At 46.6% G+C, this 22,533-nt stretch overlaps 1 protein-coding gene across 1 annotated transcript; it reads right to left on the bottom strand.

Annotated features, from left to right (window-relative positions):
• Positions 1 to 3,347: 3,347 nt before the first annotated feature.
• Positions 3,348 to 22,029, bottom strand: LOC143276398 (uncharacterized). Its single transcript, XM_076580885.1, has 7 exons — positions 21,890 to 22,029; positions 16,588 to 16,754; positions 11,129 to 11,279; positions 9,899 to 10,057; positions 6,699 to 6,760; positions 6,451 to 6,513; positions 3,348 to 3,577 (listed from the first exon to the last, which is right to left on the bottom strand). Exons 2-7 carry the CDS (start codon positions 16,643 to 16,645, stop codon positions 3,348 to 3,350), a joined length of 723 nt encoding a protein of 240 aa, XP_076437000.1. The 5' UTR covers positions 16,646 to 16,754; positions 21,890 to 22,029.
• Between the last annotated feature and the right edge of the window lie 504 nt (positions 22,030 to 22,533).

The following is a 22,533-nucleotide window of genomic DNA, read 5'->3' as shown; positions in this document are numbered from 1 at the left end:
AGACATTACACGGCGGTTTCTTTGAAGACTTTGTTTCGTGATGTCCCTCCGTGGGCGCTGATGGACTTCTTAAAAGAAGTGAACCTTTTTAACCAGATTTGAAGGTTTTAAACTATGGAAGTTTTTTTTTTAACTTTGGAGTGGAAAGTTTGAAGTGGTGACTCGTTTTAATTGGTTGGTTTTTTTTAGCCTTGTAGTAGTAATTGACGCGGCGATAGCCTTGAGATGGCCTTAGTGGTCGGCGAGGCTCTAAGCACCATAATTTCATTTCATTTCAAACACAATTCTAATCAAATTTAGCCCAATTTGAGCCAGTTTGCTTCGCAGCACACGCGAGCATCTTTGCAGTTCGCATAACTTGTATAAATATACTGAGTGGGTGATCACTGGTCACTTTCACCTGAGCAAGTTTGCGGCGATAGCGAGCAAGCTGAGCACTGACTGTGTCACACAGTGTGTGTCGCCCCAACGGACAGTGTCTCGCCACGTGTCACTTCACTGTCTTTTTTGTTCTTATCTCTTCTCCTTCTTCTCTCCTTCTTTACTTAATATTGTAATAAAACAATAGAAAACCCCTTTTGTGACTGGCCTGCTGTATGCCCCCTCATTGATCACATTTATGTTTCATGTAAACAAAATATTGTAGAAATATGTTCTCCAGTCACTGGATGTAGCGATCACTCACCTGTTTGGATCACTTGGAAAAGAAAAGGTATTAAAATTCCAAAAGCAAGTCACAAAACCATTGAATATAGATGTTTCAACAACTTTAACACAGATACTTTTTTGCATGATTTACTTTCTTCTCCACTTTCTCATGTCTATCAATACACCGATCCTGAAAAAGCTTTAGATGTTTGGATAAGAACCTTTAGTAATATTTATAGTAAGCACGCACCAATCGGGACTAAACGAGTGAAACACTATGTTACCTCCATGGATTTCGAAAGAAATAAAAAATGAAATGCACCTTAGGGATCTTCTAAAACCAGTAAATCAAGAAGAATATGTTAAGAAAAGGAATAAAGTGAATTCAATGCAACAAAAAGCTATGCACAAATATTACCGACAGAAAGTGACCAACAAAAAAGACTCAAGATCTCTTTGGGATGCCATTAACAGACTAACCAACAAGCACTATACTAAATCACAAAATAATACTTATGATATAACCCCAGATACAATTAACAACCATTTTGTAAGTATAGCTGAAAAGTTAATTACTAATGATAGATGGAAATATAATGACTTAGAACTGGAAACTGATTACTGTCAATCCAAAAATATAAATTCAAAAGTTTTTATCCCTTATATATCAGTTCCCGAAGTTTTTGCCTCTCTAATGTCCATGAAACAGTCAAATACCAAAGATATACATGAACTGGATAGCAAAATCATGAAGATTTCGGCACCAGTAATAACAGAGTCTCTTACCTACATTTATAATCTCTGCATTGATAAAAACTATTTTCCTGTATGTTTCAAACAGGCTAAAGTTTTTCCACTCTTCAAATCAGGTGATCCTTCTGATCCTTCTAACTACAGGCCTATATCTATACTATCGGTTCTTTCAAAACCACTTGAAAAGCATATCCAAAAACATATACTGTGTCACTTAAACAAATATCAACTGATTCACCCAGTACAGTCAGGTTTTAGAGAAAACCATTCTTGTCATACTGCTCTGACACAAATGATAGATAGATGGCTCTTCAATATAAATAATAGTAAATTTACAGGTGTTGTCTGACATCACCTGAAATCCAACATTGCTTTCGACAATTTGTGGGTTCCCTCTCACTCTCTCTTGAGTGGGTGCATTTGTGTGTGTGTGTGTGTGTGTGTGTGTGTGTGTGGTGTGTGTGTGTGTGTGTGTGTGTGTGTGTGTTTCATGATTTTTTCTTTCTTTTCTTCTCTTCTTCTTCCTTTTGTGGAATGGCTTTGAATGGTGAAATAATGGTGTATTTTGATTGTGTTTTGATTTTGTGCTTATTTTCGCTTTTTTAGCTTTATTCCCTCTTTAGGGCGAGGGCTGGATGTAAAAAAGCATGTTACTTGCTTATCTATTACCGTCGATAACAAAGATTTTGTCTTGTCTTGTCTTGTCCATTTTGTCTTGTCTTGTCTTGTCTTGTCCATTTTGTCTTGTCTGGCGCGTGGATATTTTATATCCTTTAATACAGTAAATCATCAGTATTTCTTTTGTACCATCTGAATGCTGGATTGATTCCCTTGACACATGTCCTGTCTGTCATCTGAATGATGGATTGATTCCCTTGACACATGTCCTGTCTGTCATCTGAATGCTGGATTGATTCCCTTGACACATGTCCTGTCTGTCATCTGAATGCTGGATTGATTCCCTTGACACATGTCCTGTCTGTCATCTGAATGCTGGATTGATTCTCTTGACACATGTCCTGTCTGTCATCTGAATGCTGGATTGATTCTCTTGACACATGTCCTGTCTGTCATCTGAATGCTGGATTGATTCCCTTGACACATGTCCTGTCTGTCATCTGAATGGTGGATTGATTCCCTTGACACATGTACTGTCTGTCATCTGAATGGTGGATTGATTCCCTTGACACATGTCCTGTCTGTCATCTGAATGGTGGATTGATTCCCTTGACACATGTACTGTCTGTCATCTGAATGGTGGATTGATTCCCTTGACACATGTCCTGTCTGTCATCTGAATGCTGGATTGATTCTCTTGACACATGTCCTGTCTGTCATCTGAATGCTGGATTGATTCCCTTGACACATGTCCTGTCTGTCATCTGAATGGTGGATTGATTCCCTTGACACATGTACTGTCTGTCATCTGAATGCTGGATTGATTCCCTTGACACATGTACTGTCTGTCATCTGAATGCTGGATTGATTCCCTTGACACATGTCCTGTCTGTCATCTGAATGCTGGATTGATTCCCTTGACACATGTCCTGTCTGTCATCTGAATGCTGGATTGATTCTCTTGACACATGTACTGTCTGTCATCTGAATGGTGGAACGGTTTCCTTGAACAACACCTTGTGTCCGGAATATTTCCCCCAAACATTACCACATGTCTTCGAGGAAGTCATTTGATGTTTGGCAACACACTGAAGTATTCATTTGGAGAGAGTTAGGACAGAGGGGTAAGGGAGGCGGGAGACATTTCAATGCAGGGAGTAAGATGATGCTAAACTGGCAACCAAACTCGTAACCAAACGGAAAATGTTATCCTACGCTGGTTCAAACCACCACAAACAACAACAAGAGAGAGACAGAGAGAGACGTCGTTCTAGAGCCACGCGAGACAGAGGGTCACGTGATGTTTCAGAACAGGAAGTGACGTCATGCTAGATTTGCAGGAAGCAGGCGGAGTGGTCCTTCAGGAGGGCGACCACGTGACAGCTGGCGCGGAGAGAGCAGATGTGGAAGCAGTCGATGTTGTCTGCAGGGGTCTGTCCCGGGGCAACCCCCACCACGTCCTCCAGGATGCCCAGAGTCAGGGGCTGCGGGAAGTCCGCGGGGCTCACGGAAGTGACGAAATAGGAGATGTTCTGCGTTTGATTGGACGTCTGGAGGTCTGCAACACCACAGCACGCGACCTGTCACGTGTCTCTAGCACTGCAATGGTACTGGCGTCATTGGTCGCGATTTGATCGTCAATGCATCAACGTAACTGTGGCTTGATCGTCAATGCATCAACGTAACTGTGGCTTGATCGTCAATGCATCAACGTAACTGTGGCTTGATCGTCAAAGTCATCAAAATCAGTGACCGTGACTTCTTCATCAATGCATAAACATCACTAACTGTGACTTGATCGTCAACATCATCAACATCACTAACTGTGACTTGATCGTCAACATCATCAACATCACTAACTGTGACTTGATCGTCAACGTCATCAACATCACTAACTGTGACTTGATCGTCAACATCATCAACATCACTAACTGTGACTTGATCGTCAACATCATCAACATCGATTATTGTGACTTGATCGTCAACGTCATCAACATCACTAACTGTGACTTGATCGTCAACATCATCAACATCACTAACTGTGACTTGATCGTCAACATCATCAACATCACTAACTGTGACTTGATCGTCAACATCATCAACATCACTAACTGTGACTTGATCGTCAACATCATCAACATCGATTATTGTGACTTGATCGTCAACGTCATCAACATCACTAACTGTGACTTGATCGTCAACATCATCAACATCACTAACTGTGACTTGATCGTCAACATCATCAACATCACTAACTGTGACTTGATCGTCAACATCACTAACTGTGACTTGATCGTCAACATCATCAACATAACTAACTGTGACTTGATCGTCAACATCATCAACATCACTAACTGTGACTTGATCGTCAACATCATCAACATCGATTATTGTGACTTAATTGTCAACGTCATCAACGTCGATGATTGTGACTTGATTGTTAATGCATTAACATCGATCATTGTGACATGATTGTCAACATCAACATCGATGATTGTGACTTAATTGTCAATGCATTCACATCGATGATTGTGACATGATTGTCAACATCAACATCGATCATTGTGACATGATTGTCAACGTCATCAACGTCAATGATTGTGACTTGATTGTCAATGTATTAACATCGATCATTGTGACATGATTGTCAACATCAACAGCGATTATTGTGACTTGATTGTCAATGTATTAACATCGATCATTGTGACATGATTGTGAACATTAACATCGATTATTGTGAATTGATTGTCAATACATTAACATCGTTGATCAGCTGACTTCTGAATACAATGAAAAACGTGCAAGACATGAAAGGCCCTCATTCATGATATATGTGATCATTTTGTCCACACCAGAAAGCGTGAATACTTCTGCACACAGTTTCTCTCAAGTAATAGATGCAACAACACCAGTGATGCTATTAAACCAGTGGCCGTGAAATACAACATGTCACCACACCGTGACGGAAAACACGCACAGCTTGGCAGTCCCCCTCCACCCCTCACTCTTCCCTCCCCCCTCCACCCGTCACTCTTCCCTCCCCCTCCACCCCTCATTCTTCCCTCCCCCCCCCTCCCTCCACCCCTCACTCTTCCCTCCCCCCCTCCCTCCCCCCCTCACTCTTCCCTCCCCCCTCCCCCCCTCACTCTTCCCTCCCCCCTCCACCCCTCACTCTTCCCTCCCCCCTCCCCTCCCCCCCTCACTCTTCCCTCCCTCCCTCCACCCCTCACTCTTCCCTCCCTCCCTCCACCCCTCACTCTTCCCTCCCCCCCTCCCTCCACCCCTCACTCTTCCCTCCCCCCTCACTCTTCCCTCCCTCCCTCCCTCCACCCCTCACTCTTCCCTCCCCCCTCACTCTTCCCTCCCTCCCTCCCTCCACCCCTCACTCTTCCCTCCCTCCCTCCACCCCTCACTCTTCCCTCCCCCCCTCCCTCCACCCCTCACTCTTCCCTCCCCCCTCACTCTTCCCTCCCTCCCTCCCTCCACCCCTCACTCTTCCCTCCCCCCTCCCTCCACCCCTCACTCTTCCCTCCCTCCCTCCCTCCACCCCTCACTCTTCCCTCCCTCCCTCCCTCCACCCCTCACTCTTCCCTCCCCCCCTCCACCCCTCACTCTTCCCTCCCTCCCTCCCTCCACCCCTCACTCTTCCCTCCCTCCCTCCACCCCTCACTCTTCCCTCCCCCCCTCCACCCCTCACTCTTCCCTCCCCCCTCCCCCCCTCACTCTTCCCTCCCTCCCTCCCTCCACCCCTCACTCTTCCCTCCCCCCCTCCACCCCTCACTCTTCCCTCCCTCCCTCCCTCCACCCCTCACTCTTCCCTCCCTCCCTCCCTCCACCCCTCACTCTTCCCTCCCTCCCTCCCTCCCCCCCTCACTCTTCCCTCCCTCCCTCCCTCCACCCCTCACTCTTCCCTCCCTCCCTCCACCCCTCACTCTTCCCTCCCCCCCTCCACCCCTCACTCTTCCCTCCCCCCTCCCCCCCTCACTCTTCCCTCCCTCCCTCCCTCCACCCCTCACTCTTCCCTCCCCCCCTCCACCCCTCACTCTTCCCTCCCTCCCTCCCTCCACCCCTCACTCTTCCCTCCCCCCCTCCACCCCTCACTCTTCCCTCCCTCCCTCCCTCCACCCCTCACTCTTTCCTCCCCCCCTCCACCCCTCACTCTTCCCTCCCTCCCTCCCTCCACCCCTCACTCTTCCCTCCCCCCCTCCACCCCTCACTCTTCCCTCCCCCCTCCCCCCCCTCACTCTTCCCTCCCTCCCTCCCTCCACCCCTCACTCTTCCCTCCCTCCCTCCACCCCTCACTCTTCCCTCCCCCCCTCCACCCCTCACTCTTCCCTCCCTCCCCCCCTCACTCTTCCCTCCCTCCCTCCCTCCACCCCTCCCTCATTCTTCCCTCCCTTCCCCCCTCCCCCCACCCCCACCTCCACTGACCTCGCTGCTCGGTCCTCTTTACGTAGAGCGTGGGGGAGAGGGGGGTCAGTGTGTCCACGCTTCCTGAAACATGTCAAGGTCATGACCTTTGTCAAGGTCAAGGTCACATCAAGAAAATTGATTCTTGGTCATGAGGTTAAAAGTCAGTTCCCAACCTCTTTTGTTTCCATACACACAACCACAGACACACAAGAACACACACACACACACACACACACACACACACACACACACAGAGAGAACTATACCTTGACAGAGGACATGCCTGGCCCATTTACAGCTCGTCATTCGCATTCTGGTGTAGAACCTCCTGTTGAAATAAATCATAGCCAATGACAGAAACCACATGCAAACACACAGATACACCCCCAACTCCCCCTCCCCACCACCCCGTCCCACACGGTAAACATAGTTATTGGTATATGTCTTTACCTGACACATTGTAACTGATGTATGTCTTTTTATTACCTGATACATTGTAACCGGTATATGTCTTTACCTGACACATTGTAACTGATGTATGTCTTTACCTGACACATTGTAACTGATGTATGTCTTTTTATTACCTGATACATTGTAACCGGTATATGTGTTTACCTGACACAATTTAGCTGATACAACTCAAACTGAATGATAATAAAACAGAAGCACTACACAAAGCCCTCGTTTTCTGACTTGCTCAAGCCTTTATCTATCCTGGTAGGAACCTCGGACATACCTTTCTCAGCATCTGCACGCAATTTAGGGTACATCCTTTCAGATGACATGACACTTGAAATACACATTAACCACACTTGTAGGTCAGCATATGTAGCACTCCGACATCAGCTCCATTCGCCAGTATCTAACCACAGAAACCACAAAGACATTGGTTTGTTCTTTTGTCCTATCTAGATTAGATTATGGAAATGCTCTTCTTGCCGGCTGCCCCAAACACTATGTTGACAAACTTCAAAAAGTTCAAAATTCTGCAGCACGACTCACAGTCAAGGCTTGGAAACGTCAACACATCACTGAACTGCTCGCTTCCCTTCACTGGCTCCCCATTCAAGCGCGAATACAATGCAAACTCTCAGTCCTTTGTCACAATTTCTTCACTGATTCTTGTCCCGTCTATCTCTCAGATCTGCTTTCTCTCTATTCAACATCCAGACAACTCTATTCTTCAAATGACATGCGCACACTGTCCATTCAAAGAATTTGCACAAGAACTTAAGTGGAACGTTCTTTTTCTTTGTCGCACCAAAACGGCGGAGTTCACTGCCCTCAAATATATTCGTCATTTTTGACTCACTTGTGTAAACAAAGTGAGTCTATGTTTTAACCCGGTGTTCGGTTGTCTGTGTGTGTGTGTGTGTGTGTGTGTGTCTGTGTGTCTGTGTGTGTCTGTGTGTGTGTGTGTGTGTCTGTGTGTCCGTGGTAAACTTTAACATTGACATTTTCTCTGCAAATACTTTGTCAGTTGACACCAAATTAGGCATAAAAATAGGAAAAATTCAGTTCTTTCCAGTCATCTTGTTTAAAACAATATTGCACCTCTGGGATGGGCACAAAAAAAAAGAAAAAAAAGAAAAAAAGAAGCCTAATTATATGCAAACTGCATTTACTGTTATATTTATATTTTTTGTTTTCTCTAAACTTGGCACTTTGATCTCATATTCTGACCCAACAACAAGAGCAGTCATTATCATTTTTTGTTCAAACAGGAACTTCTTTGGCTAAGCATGGAAGTTTTATTTATTTTGCAAACGTTTTGGTGCAGATAGTAAAAAAGGGAAATTACTCTGTAATTAATGCTAGGGGACTTAATTTGCTTTAAACTGATCTTTCTCATCTTAAACATTACATTTTGAAATTATACTCAATACATAAAAAGCTTGGATTTTTTTAAAGTGTATCACAAGTGAGTCTTGAAGGCCTTGCCTCTCTTGTTGATTTTTGGTGTGGTTCTGTGAGGCCTGGTTCCTTGGTACACGTGCACTTGTGATGATTTTTGGTGTGGTTCTGTGAGGCCTGGTTCCTTGGTACACGTGCACTTGTGATGATTTTTTGTGTGGTTCTGTGAGGCCTGGTTCCTTGGTACACGTGCACTTATGATGATTTTTGGTGTGGCTCTCTGAGGCTTGGTTCCTTGGTACACGTGCACTTGTGATGATTTTTGGTGTGGTTCTGTGAGGCCTGGTTCCTTGGTACACGTGCACTTGTGATGATTTTTGGTGTGGCTCTCTGAGGCCTGGTTCTTTGGTACACGTGCACTTGTGATGATTTTTGGTGTGGTTCTGTGAGGCCTGGTTCCTTGGTACACGTGCACTTGTGATGATTTTTGGTGTGGTTCTGTGAGGCCTGGTTCCTTGGTACACGTGCACTTGTGATGATTTTTGGTGTGGTTCTGTGAGGCCTGGTTCCTTGGTACACGTGCACTTGTGATTATTTTTGGTGTGGTTCTGTGAGGCTTGGTTCCTTGATACACGTGCACTTGTGATGATTTTTGGTGTGGTTCTGTGAGGCCTGGTTCCTTGGTACACGTGCACTTGTGATGATGGTACATGTTTTGACTTGGGTGAATGTGACTTTTTTATATTAAATTTTTTTTTTTTTTTATATATCTTGTACTGATTTTGGCCTATGTGATGTGAGACTGTGGTATTGCCTGTGATGATTTACATATTTTTTATGTCACTTAGTTTAAAGTATGTAAATTGTAGCCAGTGCAATGTGAGACTATGTCTATTTATTTATTTATTTTTCTGTTTACGTATCTATTCATTCTTTGGTACATGTTTTATGTCACTTAGTCTTAAATTTGTATCTCTTATTGTAAAGCGTGGTGAGCCCCATTTGAGATGGGGGTACTGCGCTATACAAGCCTGCATTATTATTATTATTATTATTATTATTATGTCGTTTTATTACCTGACACATTGTAATTGATACATGTGTTTCTATTACCTGACACACTGTAATTGATATATGTCTTTCTATTACCTGACACATTGTAACTGATATATGTCTTTCTATTACCTGACACATTGTAATTGACAAATTGAAACGGGTGCATGTCTACTTGACAAATCGAACGTGTATGCGTCTTTACCTGACACATTTTAACGGGTGTATGTCTTTACCTGACACATTTGAACGGATGTATGTCTTTACCTGACACATTTGAACGGGTGTATGTCTTTACCTGACACATTTGAACGGATGTATGTCTTTACCTGACACATTTTAACGGGTGTATGTCTTTACCTGACACCTTTGAACGGGTGTATGTCTTTACCTGACACATTTTAACGGATGTACATGTATGTCTTTACCTGACACATTTTAATTGGTATATGTCTTTACCTGACACATTTGAACGGGTGTATGTCTTTACCTGACACATTTGAATGGGTGTTTGTCTGTACCTGATACCTGACACATTGTAACGGGTATTTGTCTTTACCTGACACATTTAAACGGGTTAGTGCCGTTGGAATGATGTAAGTCATGGCTGGTGGTCACAAGGTAGGTCGACACCTGGCCGTCGGCCCAGGTGAAGTGTTCAGGTGTTGTCACGTTGCTGCCGTCATGGGTCAAGCCGATCCAGGGCTGATAGTCGGTACTGAATCACAGTGACACATCATCATCATCATCATCTTCGTCATCATCATCATCATCAATGACACGCCAGCATCTTTTGCAATGAAACGTCATCAGTAACAGAAATCCATCATCATTGTCGTCGTCATCATCGTTCACGTCATCATTTAAAGTGACACGTCATCCGCCCGTCCTGCAGAAGTTGACACACATTGGCACGTCACCATTGAAGTCATCATCAACACTGACACGTCACCACTGAAGTCATCATCAACACTGACACGTCACCACTGAAGTCATCATCAACATTGGCACGTCACCATTGAAGTCATCATCAACATTGACACGTCACCAGTGAAGTAATATTCAACATTGACACGTCACCATTGAAGTCATCATCAACATTGACACGTCACCATTGAAGTCATCATCAACATTGACACGTCACCAGTGAAGTCACCATCAACATTGACAAGTCACCAGTGAAGTCATCATCAACATTGACACGTCACCAGTGAAGTCACCATCAACATTGACAAGTCACCAGTGAAGTCATCATCAACATTGACACGTCACCAGTGAAGTCACCATCAACATTGACAAGTCATCAGTGAAGTCATCATCAACATTGACACGTCACCAGTGAAGTCACCATCAACATTGACAAGTCACCAGTGAAGTCATCATCAACATTGACACGTCACCAGTGAAGTCACCATCAACATTGACAAGTCACCAGTGAAGTCATCATCAACATTGACACGTCACCAGTGAAGTCACCATCAACATTGACAAGTCATCAGTGAAGTTATCATCAACATTGACACGTCACCAGTGAAGTCATCATGAACAGTGAAACGTCATCAGTGAATCGTCATCATAAACAGTGACATGTCGTCAGTGAATCGTCATCATGAACAGTGACATGTCATCAGTGAATCGTCATTATCAACAGTGACATGTCGTCAGTGAATCATCATCATCATCTGTTACTGGTCACCATCACCACAAATCATAATGTAAGACACGTGTCACATGGACAGACATATAGGACGTGTGTGACCTGAGGCTACGTGCCTGACCTTGACCTTACCTGGTGGTGATGGCCTTGACCTGGTCCAGGAAGCCGTACCAGTCGGTGAGAGAGGGCAGGACGGGGAGGGAGAGAGCGTGCTTCTCACACAGTGGCCCCGCTGTCCTCCCGTCCTCTACCTGGGACACCGCCAACAGCTGCAGCAAAAAGGCTGACCACACACACACACACACACACACACACACACACACACACACACACACAATTACACACACACACACACACACACACACACACACACATACACACACACAATTACACACACACACACACACACATACACACACACAATTACACACACACACACACACACACACACACACAATTACACAATTACACACACACACACATATATATATATATATATATAGATAGATACATACATACATACATACATACATACATATGGGGGTTAGGGGGTGCACGGGAGGGGTAGTACCTCTAGAGGGGGGGCTTGTCACGCTCTTCCGGAAGTGGTTCGTCCTCTGTTGGTCCCCACCAGCACCCAGCTCTCACCTAGAAGCTGCTAGCATGCGGCAGTGCCCAACCCCCGGGCAACGGCTTTGACAGGCTGGCTAAACTAGGTGAGCGTAGCCGACGGGTCTCAAACCCTCGGTGAATTAGGGCTTGTCTACCTAAGCATATGAAGACTGGATCCGGCGGACTCTGCGGAAGAAACCTTCATGGTTCAACGTAGAGGAAGGCGGTTGCAGCAGAGCACTGTGGAGTGCTGAGGGGAGGATGAGGCAAATAGGACATCCTGGTTATCCACTGCATCCGTTTCCATCTCCAGTCGTCTTGACCTCGTCTTGCCCCTGGATACAGACGGTCTCGGACAAGAGAGTGAGGTCGACGGTGCGCAACTCCTCCTCACTATAAACAAAGTCATCGCCCAAGTTATCAGTCATCCTTCATCCCATACCATTATTTTCCCCAAGCCCTGTGGCGACAGGCGAGCGACGAAGCGACAGGTGTGGGTACACTGGCAGTCGTAGCCGCGGACCTGCACACAGACGGCTCAGGCCATAGGGTCGTTTTTCACTGACTGGAGCAGCGGTGGAGATCGGCAGCCCCCTGAGCAGCCCTCTTCAGGACAGCACTGCTCACCTCCATGGCATGAGGAAGGGGCTAGAAAAGGTGCCCTAAAACATTGCCTGCTCCACACAACCCTAGTCAGCATACCGCGGCTGACGGGGACCCTACTCAAGCGGTCGACACACAAAGGAAAGAAAGAAGAAAACAAGGAGCACCCCACTGACCATTGCCACATGGAACGTGCGTACGCTTCTGGACAGAGGCGACTCTGACAGACCACAGAGACGCACAGCACTCATTGCGAGTGAACTAGCCAGGTACAACATCGACATCGCTGTCTCAAGTGAGACCAGACTGGCAGAAGAAGGGGAACTCTGTGAGCGAGGCGCAGGCTACACCTTCTTTTGGAGTGGTCGCGGACCTGAAGAGAGACATGAGGCTGGAGTTGGCTTTGCAGTGAAGACAACCCTCGTTGGCAAGCTGGCTGGCCCCCCGAAAGGAGTGAACGATCGCCTGATGACGATGAAACTCCCTTTATGCAACAGGAAGAAGTTTACCACCACTACGCGCCCACCATGACCAACCCGAATGAGATCAAGGACAAGTTCTACGAGGACCTGAACGCTGTCATCACCACTGTTCCCAACGCAGACAAGCTCATCATTCTTGATGACTTTAACGCGAGAGTTGGCTGTGACAGCACCTCCTGGGAAGGTGTGATTGGGAAGCATGGGGTTGGTAGCTGTAACAGCAATGGTTAACTACTTCTCCAGATATGTGCCGAGCACGACCTTCTTATCACAAACACCGTCTTCTGCCTCCCTACCCGTAACAGGACGTCATGGATGCATCCTCGGTCTGGGCATTGGCATCTCATTGACTTTGTCATCGTCAGGAAGAAGGGCAGGCAGGACGTACGAGTCACGAGGGCCATGTGCGGCGCCGAGTGCTGGACAGACCACTGCCTTATCGTCTCCAAACTCAACCTCCGCATCCAGCCCAAGAGACGGCCTCAGGGCATGAAAGCACCCAAACGCCTGAATGTCAACAAGCTGGAGCTAGGCAACATCAAGCAGAGCTTTGCTGACACCCTGGAGGAACGCCTTGAGTCCACCGTGCTGGAAAACCAGAATGTGGAGGCAGCATGGGGCGCACTGCACGAGACGGTGTACAACACTGCCATGGAGTGCCTGGGGCCTTCTGCCAGGAAGCACAAAGACTGGTTTGATGAGAACTGCACTGAGATCAAGCAGCTGCTGGAAGACAAACGCCAAGCCTACAGAGCCCACATTGAAGATCCCAAGTCACAGTCAAAGAAAGACATACTGAAGAGCGCACGCAGCACCATCCAGCTGAAGCTGCGGCAGATGCAGGATTCCTGGTTGAGCAGCAAAGCTGATGAGATCCAGGGCTTTGCAGACAGGAACGACATGAAGAACTTCTATAACGGCCTGAAAGAAGTTTACGGTCCCACCACCTCCGAATCTGCTCAACTCCTCAGTGCTGATGGTTCTACCCTAATCACTGACAAGGACGGGATCCTTGAGAGATGGGATGAACACTTTGACAACATGCTGAACCGCCCTTCCACCATCAATGATGAAGCCATCGACCGACTCCCCCAGGTGCCAGTCAGTGAGTCGTTGGATGCCATTCCAACTTTGGAGGAGACCCAGGAAGCTATCCGTCTGCTATCCAAAGGCAAAGACCCTGGCTCCGACTCCATTCCAGCTGAGGTCTACAAAGAAAGTGGTATGGCACTGACTGAGAAGCTTCATCAGCTGTTCCAGCTCATCTGGCAGCATGAGGCAGTTCCACAGGACTTCAAAGACGCTTCCATCATACACCTGTACAAGCGCAAAGGAAACCGTCAGGCCTGTGACAACCATCGTGGAATATCCCTGCTGTCCGTTGCAGGCAAGACTTTGGAGTGCTACTCAACCGTCTCATAGCGCACCTTGAGCAAGGTCTCCTACCAGAGCGCCAGTGTGGCTTCCGGAAAGAACGCGGGACTATCGACATGGTGTTTGCTGCCAGGCAGCTCCAGGAGAAGTGTCAGGAACAGAACGCCGACCTTTACTCCATCTATGTCGATCTGACCAAGGCCTTTGATACTGTTAGCAGAAATGGCCTTTGGAGAATCATGGCGAAGTACGGATGTCCCAGAAAGTTCATCACCATCATACGGCAACTACACGATGGGATGCTGGCCCGAGTCCAAGACAACGGAGAGATTTCAGAACCATTCCCTGTCTCCAACGGAGTCAAGCAAGGGTGTGTTCTTGCCCCCACCATGTTCATTCTCATGTTTTCAGCCATGTTGACAGATGCCTTCAGAGACGCTGACGTAGGCATTGGCATCAGGTACCGTACAGATGGCTCACTCTTCAACCTCAGGAGGCTTCAAGCAAAAACCAAAGTGAGGACAGACACCGTCAACGACTTCCTGTTTGCTGATGACTGCGCTCTCAATGCTGCCTCCGAAGCTGACATGCAACACAGCGTCGACAAGTTCTCTGCTTCCTGTGACAACTTTGGCCTCACAATCAGCACAAAGAAGACTGAGGTGATGCACCAGCCAGCTCCAGGAAAGCCTTACGTTGAACCAAACATCTTCATCAACTGGCAATGACTGAACGGGGTGGACAAGTTCACATACCTGGGCAGTACACTCTCTCGCACAGTTGTCATCGACGACGAGGTGAATGCCAGACTCGCCAAAGCCAGCGCTGCCTTTGGCAGACTCCATAAGAACGTTTAGAACAGTAGAGGCATCACCCTGGAGACGAAGGTCAAAGTATACAAGGCCATAGTTCTCACCACACTGCTCTATGGATGTGAATCATGGACGGTCTACAAACGCCACGCCAAAAAGCTGAACCACTTCCACACCACCAGCCTCAGAAAACTTCTCGGCATAAAGTGGCAAGAGATGATCCCTGACACAGAGGTGCTCACTCGTGCAAACTTGCCCAGCATCTACACCATCTTGATGCAGGCCCAGCTGCGCTGGGCAGGCCATGAAGTTCGCATGCCAGAGCACTGGCTCCCCATGAAACTGCTGTACGGCGAACTCCAACATGGCAAGTGCTCCCATGGAGGCCAAAAGAAGCGCTTCAAAGACACTCTGAAAGCTTCTCTGAAGGCCTTCAACATCAGCCACGACACATGGGAGCTGAATGCAATGGACAGACCAAAGTGGCGTTCAGCTGTCCACAAAGGCGCCAAATCCTGTGACACCAACAGAATCGCTGCAGCGGCTGAGCAACGCAGACAGGCCAGGAAAAGCAGTGCCAGCAAGTCCCTGACAGCCGCCACCATCCCCTGTCCACACTGCGTCAGAACCTTCCGGTCGCAGATTGGCCTGACCAGTCATTTCCCCGCAGTCGACTAGATGGTCCTCGTTGATCCCGACGGACGAACCACACACACACACACACACACACACATATATATATATATATATGTATATATATAGAGAGAGAGAGAGACAGACAGACAGACACTGACCACTGGCAGCGGACAGACAGACAGACAGACAGACAGACAGACTAACATTGACCACTGGCAGCGGACAGACAGACAGACAGACAGACAGACAGACTAACATTGACCACTGGCAGCGGACAGACAGACAGACAGACAGACATTGACCACTGGCAGCGGACAGACAGACAGACAGACAGACATTGACCACTGGCAGCGGACAGACAGACAGACAGACAGACTAACATTGACCACTGGCAGCGGACAGACAGACAGACAGACAGACATTGACCACTGGCAGCGGACAGACAGACAGACTAACATTGACCACTGGCAGCGGACAGACAGACAGACAGACAGACTAACATTGACCACTGGCAGCGGACAGACAGACAGACAGACAGACATTGACCACTGGCAGCGGACAGACAGACAGACTAACATTGACCACTGGCAGCGGACAGACAGACAGACAGACAGACATTGACCACTGGCAGCGGACAGACAGACAGACTAACATTGACCACTGGCAGCGGACAGACAGACAGACAGACAGACATTGACCACTGGCAGCGGACAGACAGACAGACAGACAGACTAACATTGACCACTGGCAGCGGACAGACAGACAGACAGACAGACATTGACCACTGGCAGCGGACAGACAGACAGACAGACAGACTAACATTGACCACTGGCAGCGGACAGACAGACAGACAGACAGACATTGACCACTGGCAGCGGACAGACAGACAGACAGACAGACAGACAGACAGACTAACATTGACCACTGGCAGCGGACAGACAGACAGACAGACAGACAGACTAACATTGACCACTGGCAGCGGACAGACAGACAGACAGACAGACAGACAGACAGACAGACATTGACCACTGGCAGCGGACAGACAGACAGACAGACAGACAGACAGACTAACATTGACCACTTGCAGCAGACCACAGAAGCACACAGCAGCAGATCCTCAACACCGCCATGCTTGCATCCACCTTCACTCCCGCCTTCCCTCAACCTCTCTGGGAGGATGTTCAAACTGGGCTGGGTTCAAGTCTTTCTCAGGTCAAGTGCTGTCCAGTCCTGAAACCACTGTGACGTCATGTCAAACACTTCACATAATGTCCACACATGATCAAACACGTCACATAAAGTCCACACGTCATCAAACACGTCACATGAAGTTCACACATCATCAAGCACGTATGTCCACGTCATCAAACACGTCACATAACGTCCACATGTCATCAAACACGTCACATAATGTCAATATGTTATGAAGTACGTCACATAAAGTACGACCAGCATTACTAATGTCATAAAATCAGGTCTTCTCAAAGTCACCACTGTGTCACCTCTAACTCACCACTGTGTCACCTCTAACTCACCAGTGTCACCTCTAACTCATCACAGTGTCACCTCTAACTCACCAGTGTCACCTCTAACTCACCACTGTGTCACCTCTAACTCACCAGTGTCACCTCTAACTCATCACAGTGTCACCTCTAAGTCACTTCTAAGTCACCACTGTGTCACCTCTAAGTCACCACTGTGTCACCTCTAAGTCACCACTGTGTCACCTCTAAGTCACCACTGTGTCACCTCTAAGTCACTTCTAAGTCACCACTGTGTCACCTCTAAGTCACCACTGTGTCACCTCTAAGTCACCTCTAAGTCACCACTGTGTCACCTCTAAGTCACCACTGTGTCACCTCTAAGTCACCTCTAAGTCACCACTGTGTCACCTCTAAGTCACCACTGTGTCACCTCTAAGTCACTTCTAAGTCACCACTGTGTCACCTCTAAGTCACCACTGTGTCACCTCTAAGTCACTACTGTGTCACCTCTAAGTCACTTCTAAGTCACCACTGTGTCACCTCTAAGTCACCACTGTGTCACCTCTAAGTCACCTCTAAGTCACCACTGTGTCACCTCTAAGTCACCACTGTGTCACCTCTAAGTCACCACCGTGTCACCTCTAAGTCACCACTGTGTCATCACCACCGTGTCACCTCTAAGTCACCACTGTGTCACCTCTAAGTCACCACTGTGTCATCACCACCGTGTCACCTCTAATTCACCACTGTGTCACCTCTAATTCACCACTGTGTCATCACCACTGTGTCACCTCTAATTCACCACTGTGTCACCTCTAAGTCACCACTGTGTCACCTCTAAGTCACCTCTAAGTCACCACTGTGTCACCTCTAAGTCACCACCGTGTCACCTCTAAGTCACCACTGTGTCATCACCACCGTGTCACCTCTAAGTCACCACTGTGTCATCACCACTGTGTCACCTCTAAGTCACCACTGTGTCACCTCTAAGTCACCACTGTGTCATCACCACTGTGTCATCTCTAAGTCAGCACTGTGTCACCACCGTGTAACCTGTAACTCACCATTGTGTCACCAATGTGTTACAAACACTGTGCCACAAAAACAATGTCACCACTGTGTCACCACTATGTCATTGACACAATGTCACCATTGTCACAAAGACTATGTCACCACTGTGTCAGCAACTCTACTTCTGAGTCCACACTGACCTGACAAAGATAATTGTCTCTTTGACTACCCTAACTAGACAATGAGAACAGTGAGTCTGCACTGACTAGACAAAGAGAACTGTGTGTCTTCACTGACTAGACAGACAAAAAAACTGTGTGTGTCTATACTGACTAGACAGACAAAGAAAACTGTGTGTCTATACTGACTAGACAGTCAAAGAAAACTCGGTGTTTCTACACTGACTAGACAAAGAAAACTCTATATGTGTCTACATTGATTAGACAGACAATGAAAACTCTATGTGTGTCTTCATTGACTAGACAGACAAAGAAAACTCTATGTGTGTCTACACTGACTAGACAGACAAAGAAAACTCTATGTGTTTCTACACTGACTAGACAGACAAAAAACTCCGTGATTCTACACTGACTAGACAAACAAATAGTACTGTATTTTTACACTGACTCGACAAAGAAAACTCTATATGTGTTTATACTGACTAGACAGACAAAGAAAATTCTATATGTGTCTACGCTGACTAGACAAAGAAAACTATATGTGTTTCTACACTGACTAGACAGACAAAGAAAACTCTATGTGTGTCTACACTGACTAGACACAAAGAAAACTCTATATGTGTCTACGTTGACTAGACAGACAAAGAAAACTCTATGTGTGTCTACACTGACTAGACAAACAAATAAAACTGTGTTTTTACACTGACTAGACAAAGAAAACTCTATATGTGTCTATACTGACTAGACAGACAACGAAATGTCTATATGTGTCCACGTTGACTAGACAGACAAAGAAAACTCTATGTGTTTCTACACTGACTAGACAGACAAAGAAAACTCTATATGTGTTTCTACACTGACTAGACACAAAGAAAATTCTATATGTGTCTACGTTGACTAGACAGACAAAGAAAACTATATGTGTGTCTACACTGACTAGACAGACAAAGAAAACTGTGTGTCTACACTGACTAGACAGACAAATAGAACTGTGTGTCTACGCTGACTAGACAAAGAAAACTCTATATGTGTCTATACTGACTAGACAGACACAGAAAACTCTATATGTGTCTACACTGACTAGACAGACAAAGAAAACTATGTGTTTCTACACTGACTAGACAGACACAGAAAACTCTATATGTGTGTCTACACTGACTAGACAGACACAGAAAACTCTATATGTGTCTACACTGACTAGACAGACACAGAAAACTCTATATGTGTTTCTACACTGACGAGACAGACAAAGAAAACTATGTGTTTCTATATTGACTCTATGCGTGTGTACACTGACTAGACAGACAAAGAAAACTCTGTGTGTGTGTGTGTGTGTGTGTGTGTGTGTGTGTGTGTGTGTGTGTGTGTGTGTGTGTGTACACTGACTAGACAGACAAGACTGTGTCTAAACTGACTACACAAAGAGAACTGTGTGTGTGTGTCTACACTGACCAGCCAAAGAGAACTGTGTGTCACACTGACTAGACAAAGGACTAGTCAGACAGGCAGACAAAGGACTAGACAGACAGGCAGACAAAGGACTAGACAGACAAAGAGAACTGTGTGACTAATCTGACATGACAGACAAAAAGACCTGAGGGTCACAGTGACAGACAAAGATAACAATGCATGTCTACACTGTTGATGGCGATCAACAAAACTGAAAGTCCACAATCAGATCTTCCGAAAACAAATAAATAAAGTCAAACATATGATCTCATCAGCGAAGACAAACTTATTTTCTTCTCAAGTTCTCAGTGCCACATCCACCAGCTCGCTTTATTCTATCATGTCAAATCTCGGCACTGCAAAAAAAGACTCCTCTTCCTTCTGCCTACACTTTATCTGAACTCCCCAGTGTCTTCTCCTCTTTCTTTTTCGACAAAGTTCAAAATATTCGTACGAGCTTGGACCAGATGCCTTTCCTTCCTGCTTATCCTGATCCTCAATTCAACGGCACTCCTCTCCATTCCTTAATAACAATAAAATCCTGTGAACTTGATCCTATACCAGCCTCTGTCTTTTCCCAGTGTGTCTCACAGCTTCTACCCACAATCACCAATATTTTCAACTCATCCCTTCTGACTGGAACGTTTCCATCCAGTTTCAAAACTGCAATCGTCTGGCCTCTTCTGAAGAAACCCAACCTTGATGCAAACATTTAAAAAAAATTATCGACCAGTTTCTAACCTTCCTTTCCTGTCCAAACTCCTTGAAAAATCTGTCCTGAAGCAGCTCAACAACCACCTTTGTTTCAATAATCTCCATCCTTTTCAGTCTGCATATCGTGCTGACCACAGCACCGAAACCACTCTCCTTCACATCCTGAACAATCTACTGCTAGCGTCCGACTCAGGAAAAATTTCCCTTCTCACTCTCCTCGACTTGTCAGCCGCCTTTGACACGATAGACCATTCAAGCCTTCTTTCCCGTCCTCATTTTACATTTGGCATCAACCAACGGCACTGTTCTCAACTAGTTCAAATCTTATCTCACTGATCGATTCCAGTCTGTCATCGTCGATTATTTCCAGTCTGAACCTGTTAAAATCAAACACGGAGTCCCACAGGGATCTGTTTTAGGCCCAGTTCTCTTCACACTGTACACAGCTCCTCTTGGTGAAATTATTAACCACCACAATGTTAGTCATCATTCCTATGCTGATGACACTCAACTTCAGAAGAGTGATATCCCTGAAAAATTGTCCTCGCTTTTGCAAGAAACATCTGAATGCTTCCTGGACATTCAAAACTGGATGACTCTAAATAAGTTACAATTGAACGCAGACAAAACCGAAGCAATGATCATAGGAACTAAACAAAAACTCTCTTCCATCACAGATGACAAATCAAACTTGGCAGTACATCCATCCCTCTTTCCAGCTCAGTCAGGAACATCGGCGTTGTCCTTGACAACACACTGTCCATGCAAAAATTTATCAGTCAGATATGTCAATCCTGCTACTGTCAATTGCGACGCATCACTTCCGTTCGGAAATATCTGTCCACCGACGCAGCATCTAGACTTGTCGTTTCTCTCATTCTCTCTTGCCTTGACTACTGTAACTGTTTATTGTCTGGTTTGCCTGCTTCATCCATTCAGTCCCTTCAGCGCATACAAAACTCTGCTGCCAGACTCGTCCTCAGAAAGAAAAGATCTGAGCACATCACTCCTATTTTGCAACGTCTCCATTGGCTCCCTGTATCACACAGAATAAAGTATAAGATCAGCACTCTATGTTATAAATGTATTCACAAATCTGCCCCTTCCTATCTTTGTGGCTGCCTTCACCTCCACACTCCATCTCGCTCTCTACGATCGGCTTCGGATCCCCTCTGTTTACGCATACCCAGATTCAAACACTCCACTGTTGGACGCCGTTCTTTCTCTGTCTCTGGACCTTGCATTTGAAATGAACTTCCTCTTTCGCTTCGTCAGGTCTCCACACTCAGCTCTTTCAAGTCTGGCCTTAAAACCCACCTCTTCACAAGATAGCCTCCCTCCCCTGCCTCTTCCTTGTCTTCAGTTTCTTCAGTTTTAGAGTTAAGCATGCATGTAAATGACTGGTGTGAAAGCGCTTAGATTTGTCTCAGCACAAGATTCAGCTCTATATAAATACTGTCATTATTATTACACTGACCAGCCAAGGAGAACTGTGTGACTACCCTGACCAGACAAAGACAACTGTTTCTCCACTCACCAGACAGCCGGAAAGCAAGGTGTGTGTGCAGGCGGAACGACGTTGGTGAAAATCAAGCAGAACGCTAGGGCCCTCCACACACCACGAGGAACAAGTACCCTCCACACACCGCGAGGAACAAGTGCCCTCCACACACCGCGAGGAACAAGTGCCCTCCACACACCGCGAGGAACAAGTGCCCTCCACACCGCGAGGAACAAGTACCCTCCACACACCGCGAGGAACAAGTGCCCTCCACACACCGCGAGGAACAAGTGCCCTCCACACACCGCGAGGAACAAGTACCCTCCACACACCGCGAGGAACAAGTGCCCTCCACACACCGCGAGGAACAAGTGCCCTCCACACACCGCGAGGAACAAGTGCCCTCCACACACCACGAGGAACAAGTACCCTCCACACACCGCGAGGAACAAGTACCCTCCACACACCGCGAGGAACAAGTGCCCTCCACACACCGCGAGGCAGGACTGCTAAGGACAGTGAAGGGCCGCGCTCACAGCAAGCCACTATGGGCAGTCAGCGTCACAGTACACTGCAGCAACAGCACAGTACACTGCAGCAACACCACAGTACAGCACAGTACACTGCAGCAACAGCACAGTACACTGCAGCAACAGCACAGTATACCACAGTACACTACA

This window comes from Babylonia areolata, chromosome 32 (genome assembly GCF_041734735.1).
Source record: "Babylonia areolata isolate BAREFJ2019XMU chromosome 32, ASM4173473v1, whole genome shotgun sequence".
Classification (NCBI taxonomy): Eukaryota; Metazoa; Mollusca; class Gastropoda; order Neogastropoda; family Buccinidae; genus Babylonia; species Babylonia areolata.
This window is presented reverse-complemented; position numbering and strand designations above follow the sequence as displayed.

Bases quoted from the DNA above. Each gene is read 5' to 3' on its own strand.
- LOC143276398 (XM_076580885.1), bottom strand. From the start codon at position 16,645: ATGGCGGTGTTGAGGATCTGCTGCTGTGTGCTTCTGTGGTCTGCTGCA. The intron at 10,058-11,128 runs GTAAGGTCAAGG...ACTGTGATTCAG, and splicing joins GTCAAGGCCATCACCACCAG to TACCGACTATCAGCCCTGGA. The intron at 6,514-6,698 runs GTATAGTTCTCT...GACATGTTTCAG, and splicing joins CAGGCATGTCCTCTGTCAAG to GAAGCGTGGACACACTGACC.